The following is a 12,998-nucleotide window of genomic DNA, read 5'->3' on the forward strand; positions in this document are numbered from 1 at the left end:
GGATTCAGCTCTGCTCACCCTACCCTCATCTCCTCCACATGCATGTACCCACTTCCTGTTCCCCCATCCTCCCGATACACTTGTCATATTTGATCATATCAAGTTCAGTGTTCATATTATTATGATTGTGCTCACATTGTTCACAACTGAGTCTCTTAAGGTAGTCATGACTTTGTTCCCTTTTCCTCCATAGCTTTTTATATTTCACTGGAATTTAAGATTGTCTCCCCTCCCCATTTATTTAGCTATATTTGTGGTACTGATCACGAGTCCCATCCCTAATGCTCTCCCAGTCTATAAACCTCTTTCAATATTCTAAAACACAGTCCTCTCAGGGTCATCTTGACCAACCTTTCCTGGAGTCTTTGATCGGCTTCAGTCTGAATGGGCGGTTTCTCTGCCTGGCTCATAGCTGTCCCTGGGATGTTCCTTTGCTGTCGTCTTGGTGAGTCCCCTTTCCTTTTCTGGGGGTGGCGTCCTGGCTTCTTTGATCTTACATCTTACTCTCTCTCGGTCTCCTCCCTCATTTTGGTGAAGCACATCCTTTAGCAGCTTCTTGGGAGGAGAAGGAAGTGCCTTTAAAAACTTTACATGTGTGAAAGTGTTTGGTTCTTTTCTAGTAGTTTTTTTCCCCCCCTTTGGTGGTCTCCGTGTAGGAGTCTAGGCAGGAAATGATTCTCCCTCAGAAAACATTGTTCTACTGACCTCCAGGTTCCAGGCTTGACCACAACCTGATGACACTCTGCACCTGTTTTCTTGAAAATGTTTTAAGAACCTGTTCTTCTCTCTGTATAAACTGATTAGCTTTCCTCTTCATTCCAGTTTTCAAAATTCTGTAGTGATAAGAAATTCAGCCCACTCTACACACAGATATTGAGACAGGCATGTCAGTGGAGTTTCCTTCACTCAGGGTCCCAGGCTGAACAGAGACATGCAGCAGAGTTTCCAGCTGGAATGCACAGAAAGCGCAGACGCTGAGGCAGACAGGGTGTCGCTAGCGCAGTATTGCACATGGAAACGGCACATGCAGGATGCGTAAGGGCAGCATTTATACAAACTCCACGTGTCAGTACTTTTTAAGGGGGGTTCACCGAGGGCCTCACCTGATTCGCTAGCGATTTAGCCTGCCCTTCACGTCCTCCATGCTGTCACTCTACAGCCCCCACGGAGGTGGTGGTAAGCGATCCAAAAGGGTGCCACACCCCCTGACCTTGGGACTGCTGGAAACCGCTGCATGTACAGCCCAGGTTGCGGTGGGAGCAGCCCCTGGGGCTGGAGGCCTTTGTTTGGTGCTGTGGGAGGTGGGAGAGGTAAGACTGAGACTGCCCACCCCCACATGTGTTTTTGGGGTGGAGGGATTGGGGAGGGCCTACCTCCCTCAACACCCCCAGCCAAATGGTGTCTTCCTTTCTCATCTCTATCTGTTTTGACCGTTAAGTCCAGCTCATCTTTGCCTTTGATACGTAACCAAAGGAAAACTAAGACAAAATGAAAAAGTACCACCAGCTTTGGACTTCAGGATCAGCTCCTAACGCCAGTGGTAGTGCTGGCCTCCAGGGGAGACCCTCTAACCTTTCTGCGCAGAACCAGGAAGACTTGAACTCAAAGGCAGGGGTTCTCTCTAGCTCCCTGGGGGAGTCAATTGGAATAGAACCAGGAAGCAGAATCCCTTTAAAAAGCAACCACTAAAATGTACTTTTCCTTCAGCTTCAGCGTATACTGATTGATGTCTATAGACAGAACATGCTGATGAATAGAACATATAGTAAGCTGCTCAATGAGTGTTTCTTCCCTGAATACAAAATATTTCTCTCAATGTAAATCTACCCACATTTCTATACCTTTCCTCTCCCTGGTGGGAATCAGCCAAGAGACAGTTCTACAGTACTTGGTGGCTGTCAGAATATTGTTTTTGAAAACAATTGACACATTATCTTAATTATTAATAATTCTCACAGCAACCCTATGACACATCTGGTTTTAATCTTCATTTCACACATTCATAATCTGAAGACTAAAGAGGTAAAATAACTTGCCCAGGATCCTAAAGCCCATAGTGTAGAATGAACCCTGAGTACACTAAGTCCAAGGCTCACAGTAGATCTGACTCCCTCCACACAAAAGGCAACTCCAAATAGCCCTTGAATCCCAGCTTAGATACTTGGGAATTGTCACTAAACTGAAGCATTGCCCCAGAGAAGCACATGGGAGAGACTAGTGGAAAGGGACTCAGGAAACCAGTCTGCTTGTTCTGATGCCAGTCAGCTGTGGGGCTCTGACAACGCCCTCTGACTCTCTGGGCCTGAGTTTCCAGATCTGTAAAATGAAGTTAAGAATGTATCTGCAAAGTTTTAGGAGAGAACCATGATAACCTAGGGAAAGAAACAGTGAGACCTCTCAGAGAGCCTCCTGAGAATGGAAGATGGAAGTTCCATGCTCCCTGGAGAAAGATGGGGAAACCTTTGGAATTTTGAGACAGAGGATGGGTAATTAATGTAGAAGTTCTTAGATGGGTATGATTTCTGTCTTCAGACACTCTACTATAATCCAAGACTTCATGATTTCTACTGAAAAATTGGATACCTTCAAGCAGTGTTCCCACTCCTGGAAACCAGTGGCTCTCAAACCACAAGGGTGCTCAAACCTGGCTGCAACTTTAAACATGCCAAGGCTGGATCCACTCTCAGAGACCTGATCTGGAGTTTGGCAGAGGCTTTGGGAATGTGGAGTTCCCCATGTGATTTTAATGTGCAGAACAAGTTTAGAACCACATCCGCAGAGCCTTAAATTCTTCCTTTTTTGCTGTGAAAATTAAAGAACACAAGAAAGCACAGCACCCAGTGGCACTTGAACTTTATTTTATTTTATTTTTGCACTTGAACTTCAATATGCTAACAAACGGATCACCTAGAGGTCTTTCAAAATGCAGCCTCTGATTCAGTAGGTTGGGGCCTTTGTAATAAACCCAAGGGGATGCCAACCCTGCTGTCCCCAGACTGTGCCTGAGTGGCCAGCGTGTATCACGACGGATACACACTTGCAGGAGAATTATGCCTCTTTACATCAGCTGAGACCTCAAGTAAGAAGTTACTTCCCTTCTTTGTGTCTCAGGTTTCGAATCTAAAAACTGCACACTAGTGAAAGCACTTCCATCACAGAGTTCTTGTGATGCTTAAATGAGCGAATACACTAAACAGATTTAGCACACTTCAAACAGTTGTGTGTTTTTAATTGTTAGAATACTTGACACTCCTGGAATGCTTACTACCTGCCAGGAATTTTCAAAGTGCTTTCAAATCTTAACCCACTCAAGCCTCCAAACAATACTGTGAGGTAGGTACCATTATCTCATCATCCCTGTTTCACAGGTTTTCAAAAACACTGAGACACAGAGATGTGGAGAATCTTGGTTTACAGAACACACCTAGGAGCAGCTGGGCTGATGTTTGAAACCAGGGAGGATCTGGCCTCTAATCTCCCCTCTGGGCTGAAATAAATGAGTGTTCCAGTCTTTGGCGTGAGGATTTACCTTCTGGGATGGGCTGCAGACCAACAGGGGGCAGTCTAGGGCTAGCTGGCTGCAAAGCCCACTTAACAGTGTGTGCTGTGCTAGGCAGTTCACTCAACTGACACTGGGTCTTCAGCATCTCAGAACTCTCCTCTCCCTTCCCGCTCAGGCCCCCATGTGTAGGAGGCCCCGGGAATCCAAAGGAAAGAAGAACCCTGGCAATTAGCTGCAAATCTGAGTTCCCTAACAAAAGACCAGGTCTGGGGGGAAAGCAAATAGGAGACAAGTTTTCTATAACTCACTTTATCCCAAGAGCACAACCAGCCTGGGAAATCTACAAATTTCTGTTTATACTGAAAGTCTAGCAAACAGGGTTGGGAATTAGGGTGGGGGAGTGAGGTGGAGCCAGGCCCCAATGCCCGCCCCAGAGCTATCAGAGTCCTGTAAAGTTCTTGTGCAAGGAGATAACTGTTTTTGATGGGCTGAACTGGCCAGAAAGGCTTGGGAGGTTGCCAGGACTGGCTCGAGGCATTTTCCACCAGCCTAGGGCATAGCAGTCAGGGACACAGGACGTAAAGGCCAAGTGGGAGCAGCTGGGAGGGGAGCACAGGGAGCCCCACTCTGGGCTCTTCGGTAGGCTTAGGCCTCCCTTTATTCTGGGACTCTGCAACAGGCGGGGCAAGTGGCCTGAGGGCTTCAGAGAACCTGTCAAAGCACTGTCTCTTAAGACTGCTGGAGTCCCTAGCACATGCTCAGGGCTCCAGTAGAGGTTGGAGTCATGGAGGATGAAGATCCCAACCAAGAGGAGCATGATGGCACCCCTTCTCAGATGTCCCCACTTGAGGCTGAAGCCCGTGGCTACACCCTGTTCAGAGTCTTGGACAGAGAGTTCATGATCAAGGTGAGCAAGCGCCGGTGGGCGGTGGTCCTGGTGTTCAGCTGCTACTCCATGTGCAATGCCTTCCAGTGGATCCAGTACGCCGCCATCAATAACATCTTCATGTACTTCTATGGGGTCAGTTCCTTTGCCATCGACTGGCTGTCCATGTGCTACATGCTGACCTACATCCCTCTGCTCCTGCCGGTGGCCTGGCTCTTGGAGAAATTTGGCCTGTGGACCATCGCCCTCGCTGGCTCTGCTCTCAACTGCCTGGGAGCCTGGGTGAAGCTGGGCAGCCTGAAGCCACATCTCTTCCCGGTCACGGTGCTGGGCCAGGTCATCTGCTCCGTGGCCCAGGTCTTCATCCTGGGTATGCCCTCCCGCATTGCTTCCATCTGGTTCGGGGCTAATGAGGTGTCAACCGCCTGCTCCATAGCTGTCTTCGGCAATCAGGTGGGTAGAGGAGTGGGTGGCGTTCACTGTGGGACTGAGGGTGTTGGTTGTACCAAACTGCTTCACTGTGTGAAGACTAGCTTTCCGACTTCAGCAGTGTTTGTGACTCTGGCTGTGGCTGGGTGTGACTGAGTGAGTGGATGATTGTGACTGAGCGAGTATGTAAGAGAAGTGGGGAAACGAAAGGAAGGGCCTTTGCTGTCACTGCAGTTTCTCTTCCTCCAGCAGAAAGCATGCTTCTGGAACGCATGTTGTCTTTATTATCTCTTTCCTGAACTTACTTCACCAGCTTGAACAGGAGAGCCCTTCTTTCTCAGGGAATAGCTCCTGGCTGTCAGACTATTCTGTGTCATCGGAGGTTGGCGGGTGTTTTTTGCCTGTCCAACCAGCTTTCCCAGAGTGCAGCATCTCCTGCTGCTGCTGCTGCTAAGTTGCCTCAGTCATGTCCGACTCTGTGCAACCCCAGCAGCCCACCAGGCCCGTCCATCCCTGGGATTCTCCAGGCAAGAACACTGAAGTGGGTTGCCATTTCCTTCTCCAATGCATGAAAGTGAAAAGTGAAAGTGAAGTTGCTGAGTCGTGTCGGACTCAGGTCTAAGTGATGTCTGGGGGTAGGAGAAGGCCAGTGCCTGTGTGCTTGTGTTTGTGGTCACTGTCAGGGCACATGAAGCACCTGCCCCCATGGCTGGCTACTTCTGGTTGGGAGAGAGGACCAGGCAGGGACTGGGAGAGCCAGGGCAAGGCTGGTGAAGACTGGCATGAGAAGGGGTGGGGCCAGGACCAACCCTCTAATGCTCATTGGGGCAGCCAGGTCGTGCAAGGAAATGTGACACAGGAGGAGGGTCACGGCATCGTGAAAGCACGCGTCCCAGCTGAAACTGGCAGCTGCTTCAGCCTCCGCCAACCGTTCGTATACACAGCATGACCGTCTCATGTTATCAGACCGTCTCATTTGTTGTTGCCTTTAAAGAAGCCAGGAACCAGATTTTTACTTAAATTTATTTTTAATTGTGCTAAAATTATAACTTATTCATAATTTCAACCATTCATAATTATACAGTTCAATGGCATTAAGTAGTTTCACAATGTTGTTTAAGAATTATCAGTATCTATACCCAAATTTTTTTTTATCATTCCCAACAAGTCTGTACTCATTAAACAGGAACTCCTCTATAATCTCTATTCTATCGCTACTCTATTCTACTTTCTGTCTCCATTAATTTGCCTATTCTAGGAAGGCAATGGCACCCCTCTCCGGTACTCTTGCCTGGAAAATCCCATGGACAGAGGAGCCTGGTAGGCTGCAGTCCATGAGGTCACTAAGAGTCGGACACGGCTGAGAGACTTCACTTTCACTTTTCACTTTCATGCATTGGAGAAGGAAATGGCAACCCACTCCAGTATTCTTGCCTGGAGAAACCCAGGGACAGGGGAGCCTGGTGGGCTGCCGTCTATGGGGTCGCACAGAGTCGAACACGACTGAAGCGACTTAGCAGCAGCAGCAGCAGGTACTGCATATAACCAAAATCATGCAGTATTTTGTCTTTGGAGTCTGGCTTATGAAATCTGTTTTTTGTTTTTTTTTTTTTTTAATTCTGATAAAACTCAAAAATTATGCTGCTGTTGTTACTGTCCATGTTTTGAGACTGTAAGTCATATAAGACTTCTAGGGTGAGACTTCTAGGGAAGGTAAAGGGGAACTGAATGCCAGTTCTGGTTTCTCCTTCATGCAAAGTCCTCACCAAAGATACAGGCAGGTGGGTGAGCTCAGAGGCTGGCCACTGGGGAAGGAAACTAGACCAGTGCTCCCTCAAATGGTGTCCATTTACCTCACCTGTGGGCCCAGGACAGACTACAGACGCCTGGGCCCTCACCTGGACTTCTAATCAGATCCTCCAGGGAAGAGGCTAGGCGCCTGTGTTTCCACCTGGCTTCCCAGGCGAGGTTTGTGATCAGATGTGAAATCATCAGGAGAGAGAAGCTCCGTGCCCTGGGAAGGCGCCCTCCTGCCTGGAGCCGGGTTCCTGTCAGGGCTGGCGTGTCTATGCTGCTGTAGGAAGGGTCCAGTTTCCAGGTGGAGGAGCTGGGAGCTCAGTCACTCTCCAGAGTGAGATGGGAGGGTGGGCTTGGGTGGGGCTCCTAATTCTGATTCACTTAAAGTTCTGAAAATAAACAAAGCCCTGAGGAGTTTGGGGGGGTTTGGTGGGGTGGGGAGGGCCTGCAGGCCTGTGAGGTGGAACCACAGCAGAAGCTCCTAACCCTGCTTCTTTGACCTTCAGCTCAGTGCTCTGCTTGGGAGGAGGCTCTGTAGCCTGGCCTGGCTCCCGACTTGGCCGTGTTGCCTTGGCAGGCAGTCTTGAGGGCCTGATGATTCCGTGGAATCAAGGCTACGTCTTCTGTTTAGCATCCAGGGCCCCTCCTTCCTTGCCTTTCCCAGCCAGCCTGTCTCTTGTTCCCTCCCAGTGTTTCCCCTGCTCTGACCAGTCTGGCTTCTTACTTCTGTCCTTGAAGATACATTGCTTAGAGATTAAGCCTAGAACCTTGGAGAGTGACATCGGTAGATGGTGGACCAGGAAGCTCCACACGCTTCTTCTCCCATGGAAACATTAAATAAATGAGAAACTGGCTAAAATAACCTTCCCTATGGCATTTCTGTACATCAAAGATCTACAGCAAACAAGGAAACACCCAACTGAAGAAAGTCACATTCAAAATGGTAGAAAGTTTCATGGCCATTTTGCTCAAGTTTGCCCCTCCCCTCTCCCTTCTCCTGTGCCTCCCTGCAAACCTGAGAGCACAAAGCAGACCAAACTTGCAACATTTTACATGGATTGTTTCTATACACTAACAATGAACAATCCCCAAAGGGAAGTAAGAAAACAATTCCAATTACAGTAGCATTGAAGAAAACACTTGAGTCATTTAACCAGCAAAGTGAAAGACTTGTGCACTGAAAACTGCAAAATGTTACTGAAAAAAATTAAAGAAGTTATAAATAAATTAAAAACATCCTGTGTTCATGGATTGGAAGACCTTAATGTTGTTAAGATGTCAACACTACACAAAGCAGTAGTATAAATCTATAAATTCAGCACAATCACTATCAAAATCCTGATTTTTTTCACAGATGAAGGAAAAAAATGCATCCTAAAATTCATATGTGGAAGTTTAAGGGACACTGAGTAGTCAAAGCAATCTTGGAAATGAATCCCAAAGTTGGAGATCTGACACTTCCTAATGTGTCTAATAAAACTAACAAAACTAATAACAAAGTTATAGTAATCATGACAGTGTGGAATCAGCGTAAAGACAGACTTACAGACCAAAGGAGTACAGAGTCCAGAAATAAACCCTCACATCAGTTCAGTTCAGTCCAGTCCAGTTACTCAGTCCGAGTCGCTCAACTCGGACACTAACTACTTGGAGTTAGTGCAGACCCCAGAAGTTAAGGGCTTGGACCCACAAGACTGTCTCCGTTGCAAGTCCTAGGGACCTCCTATATTTCTGACTGACTAGCTATAAGGCAGGGTTCCTATGAGCCCTGCTTAGGATCTGTAATTTGCTAGAATGGTTCAGGGAACTCAGATAAACAGTTGACTTACCTGTTTTTCCTGGTTTATTATAAAGGGTACAAGTCAGGAAAAGCCAAGTGGAGGAGATTTCAGAGCCTCTGTGGGGTGCCGCCCTCTTAGCACTTTGATGTCACGTGTTTACCAGCCTCACGGAACTTTCCTGGTTCAAGAGTTTTTCTAGAGCTCAATTTCTAGCTGCCCTCCTAATCTCAAGGAGGGGGAGTGGGATTTGCTGCTACTGCTGCTGCTGCTGCTAAGTCCCATCAGTCGTGTCCGACTCAGTGTGACCCCATAGACGGGGGCTCACCAGGCTCCCCCATCCCTGGGATTCTCCAGGCAAGAATACTGGAGTGGTTTGTCATTTCCTTCTCCAGTGCACTAAAGTGAAAAGTGAAAGTGAAGTCGCTCAGTTGTGTCCGACTCTTTGCGACCCATGAACTGCAGCCTACCAGGTTTCTGTGTCCATGGGATTTCCCAATCAAGAGTACTGGAGTGGGCTGCCATTGCCTTCTCTGGGGGTTTGCTGAAAGTTCCCAAACTCTAATCACTTGAGCTTCTGGAGACCAGCTCCATCCCAGGGCTCTAGCAGGGCCCCAGTCTGAGTCACCTCATGGGATAAGTTCTGGTGTGATGTAAACAGGATCCTTATGAATCACAAAGGATACTCCTATCACTCAGAAAAGCCCAGGGTTTAGAGCTCTGTACCAGGAACCAGAGTAAAGACTAAATGAATTTTTATTATACCACAGGTACTGCGAGTAATCAAATTCATAGAGGCAAAATGTAGAATGGTGGTTTTGAGGGGCTGGGGCAGGAGGGTGGCAGGAGCTCGTGTTTAATGGATACAGAGATTCAGTTTGGAAAGCTGAAAAGTATTGGCGATGGATGGAGGCGATGGTTGCACAGTAATATGAATGCACTTAATGCTGCTGAACTGTACAGTTAGAAACAATGAAAATAGTAAAGGTTAGGCCATATATGTGTGTGTGTGTGTACATGTGTGTGTATTCTACTACCAAAGAAACAAGACACACACTGCTTGGGAGGTGTTTCCTGTGGTTGGGTACCTGATACCTGCTCACCCTGCCGTCACCTTGTCAATCTCTGTGCCGGCAGAAGGTGGTCCTTGCCCTTCTGTGTAACTGCTGAGTTTCCATGGATACTGGCCTTTGTTTTCCCATGGTTCGTGTTTCCCTGTTTCCTTAACTTTTCTCCTGTCCTCTTCCCCTGTTCCCCCACCTCCTCTAAATGGGAAACTTGCCAAAGGACTGGAACCTTGACTAGTACATCTCTCCCATGTCTCAGGCCTCTGGGCATAACAGGCGCTTATGAATGGTCAGACTTATTAGTAAACAAGTATTCCTTTCCTAAGGGGAAGTAAGGTGACCACTCAGGTAGCTGAGAGCTCAGGTGGTTCTTGAAAGGGACTCTTATGCCTGGATTGTCTTCCTGACATGACTCAATCTTATTCCTTCAGTGGAAAACTCTATTCAGTCCTTACAGGGCACCTTGAACTCTGCTGGGCCCACGATGGTTAGAACACCATCTTTAGCCCTGCTGTGTACTCTTGGACAAGGCCTTAACTTTTCTAACTTTTGGCATCTTCTTTTGTAAGATGGAGATAATATTGAAAGAAAGCATTAGTTACTCAGTTGTATCCGACTCTTTGTTACTCTGTGGACTGTAGCCCACCAAGCTCTGTCCATGGAATTCTCCAGGCAAGAATACTGGAGTGGGTTGCCATTCTCTTCTCTGGGGATCTCCCTGACCCAGGGGTCGAACCCAGGTCTCCTACATTGCAGGCAGGCTCTTTACCATCTGAGCCATCTGGGAGCTCACAGGAGATAATATTAGCTAATGGACATGAACTTGGGAAAACTTGGGGAGGTGGTAGGAACAGGGGAGGCCTGGAGTGCTGTAGTTCGTGGGGTCACAAAGAGTCAGACAGGACTGGGCAGCTGAACAGCAACTGCAAAAGGCGGCTGAGGGGAGGAATGAGTGCATCTAGTGAGCAGAGTTTATCTGCTGAATGAAGAACAGGTGCTGTCACTACTGTATCCTCAACACGGATAATTGGCTGCTGATCTGGAAAGAGACCAACACGAAATGCTCATTATAGCACTGTGTGGCAGGCTTAAGGGTCTGTGTGTACAGGACATTCAGTCTCACTCTGTGGGAGGACGTGCTCCAGAGTGAATGTCGGGGGACCCAGCCAGACAGCATCCCCAAGGAGGTGATGGTTATGAGCCAATTCTCCATGAATGAAGTGACCAGGAATTGGGTCAACAGGGAACAGCGGGCCTTTCTAGAAGTTTCCAGGCAGTATCCTGATGGGGACTTGTTCCTCTTGAGAACTACTCAGACTAAAAGCTGTCTGGTGCTGGGAAACGGTGTTACCTTCCCAATGTGTGGTTGATGGAACCTGGCACCTGTGTTGAAGATTTTAGGGTCTCGGGGATGATACAGGTACTGGGCCAGCTCCTACACATCAGACCTCAGGCTTACAAACCTAAGAGCCTACTGAAGGAGGGATGGTGCCCAGGCTTATCAGATGGACACAGCCATTTTCCACTGCCTGATTCTTGATGTTTATCCAAAAAAACTGTTAACAGGATGTCCTTCCTTTGCCTTCAGCTCCCTCCACCCCCGGACATCAAAGGGCCCTGTGTGAATTGGTTAGATCCCTATCAGAGATTCCTATCAGGGCTTTTTCCCCAGTGGCTCAGACAGTATCTGCCAGCAAAGCAGGAGACCCGGGTTCAATCTCTGGGTTGGGAAGATGCCCCTGGAGAAGGAAATGAAAACCCACTCCAGTATTCTTGCCTGGAGAATTCCATGGAGAGAGGAGCCTAGTGGGCTATACAGTCCAGGGGGTCACCAAGAGTCGGACACAACTCGGTGGCTAACACTATCAGAGATGATAAAGAGCTACAGGGTTAGGGTGCAAGTGGGGTTTGCTCTTCTTTCTTTCTTCTCTATCTCTTGACTTCTGTCTAGCACCATCCCAAACTTAACCCAAGGGAGCATCTCCCTTCTCTTGGTTCTTCAGGACTACAGGCCTTTGTCTTTGCTGAGTTATTCAGGGGTGGGAGGTATCCTGCAAGTTCTGGAGGCCCATCTGGACTCCTCTGCCTCTTCCCCCTTTTGCAAGCATCTCTCCTTTTCTCTGCTGGTGAAATCTGTAGCTTGGCCTCTGAGCCCCACACGGTTGGAGATGAGGCCTTGCCCCAGCGTGAGGACAGAGAGGAGGGTATTGGGAGGTAGGGCTGGCTTTCCCTTGCTCATCAACTTCTCGGGATTAGACAGAGTGTCCCCAAACCACGAGTGGAGTGGTATTTGCTGTGGCTCCTGTCCGACTCTTTCTTTAGAGAGGAGGTGAACACAAACCCCTTTTGGTACCAGATCAGTCTTGATGGGACAACTCTGCTGACTCCAGGAAGGACAGGAGCTGGAGCAAGGTTGGGGGTTATTTTTCTTCCTCTTCCTCTCCCCTGGACATTCCTGATCTCTACCCCTACGTTGCTGTGTTGGCATGGCTGTGGCTGCCCAGCTGGCTCTGGACGCAGCTGTCTCTGCTCAGGGCCATTTGCTGTGCCCACCAACTCAGAAATGTAGGAAGTGGGGTGCCATGAGTTGTGGCCTTAAAGCAGGGTCCATTGCAACCAGCTGTTTGGGGTGGTGGCTCCCCTTGAGCAGTCCTCGCCTCCTCAGACCTTTGACCTGGGCTTCCTGTTTGTGGAGCCCCTCAATGAACTCAGAGGCCCGTTTCTTCTCTGTCAAGGAGCTAGGCAGGAGCACGCTGGGGTCCCACCAACCACCCCTTCCTGGGACTCCAAGGGAGACAGCAGCTGAGAATTAGCTCTTGATTTCTGTCCTTGGGGGATGCTAAGTCACTTCAGTCATGTCCGACTCTGCAACCCTATGGGCCATAGCCCATCAAGCTCCTCTGTCCATGGGATTTCCCAGGCAAGAATACAGGAGCGGGTTGCCATGCCCTTCTCCAGGAGATCTTCCTGACCCAAGGATCGAACCCTCGTCTCCTATGTCTCCTGTATTGGCAGGCAGGTTCTTTACCACTAGCACCACCTGGGGAGTCCTCGGGGCAGTGAAGGGCCATTGTTTCTAAGTGAGCTCCAGGAATCTCCAGCTTCAGCACCACCTGGGCGGGGGATGGGGAAGGGGGGAGTATTGTTTGTTAGATATGCAGATTGCCAGTCCTAGGGGGCCAGATCCAAGGAATTACCCTCTCCAGGGTGGGACTTTAGAATCTGTGGTTTTGATTCTCCACCAGGAACTGTGATACTGAAATTTGAGAAGTCCTGGTACGGGAGCCGTGGGACCCTGACCCGGCTCTGCCAGCCCCCGTCTTTGGGGCCTCCTGTTGGACACCTGCCCTCTTGGGGCATCAGCTTCCTTATCTGTAACAAGGAAGCCAGCCTCACAGGTGGACATCCATGTTAAACGATGTGTGAAAGCTCCTGAGCCCGGAGGAGCCTCCATAGACATTCACTGAGTGCACATCCGTCTTCTCCCTCCCACCAGACTCAGATTCGCAGCACTCCTTCAGGTGCCTCTGGATCTAGGC

At 48.8% G+C, this 12,998-nt stretch overlaps 1 protein-coding gene across 1 annotated transcript in view; it reads left to right on the forward strand.

Annotated features, from left to right (window-relative positions):
• Positions 1-3,800: 3,800 nt before the first annotated feature.
• Positions 3,801-12,998, forward strand: part of LOC147363977 (choline/ethanolamine transporter FLVCR2-like) — a 50,856-nt gene continuing 41,658 nt past the window's right edge. Inside the window, exon 1 of the mRNA XM_086319596.1 lies at positions 3,801-4,841. Within this exon, the coding sequence (XP_086175722.1) occupies positions 4,257-4,841 (585 nt within the window). The 5' untranslated portion in view covers positions 3,801-4,256. The remainder of the gene's footprint in view (positions 4,842-12,998) is intronic.

Source organism: Bos grunniens, chromosome 10 (assembly GCF_055505025.1).
Source record: "Bos grunniens cultivar Pamir isolate PY7600 chromosome 10, Bosgru_T2T1.0, whole genome shotgun sequence".
NCBI classification, from domain to species: Eukaryota; Metazoa; Chordata; class Mammalia; order Artiodactyla; family Bovidae; genus Bos; species Bos grunniens.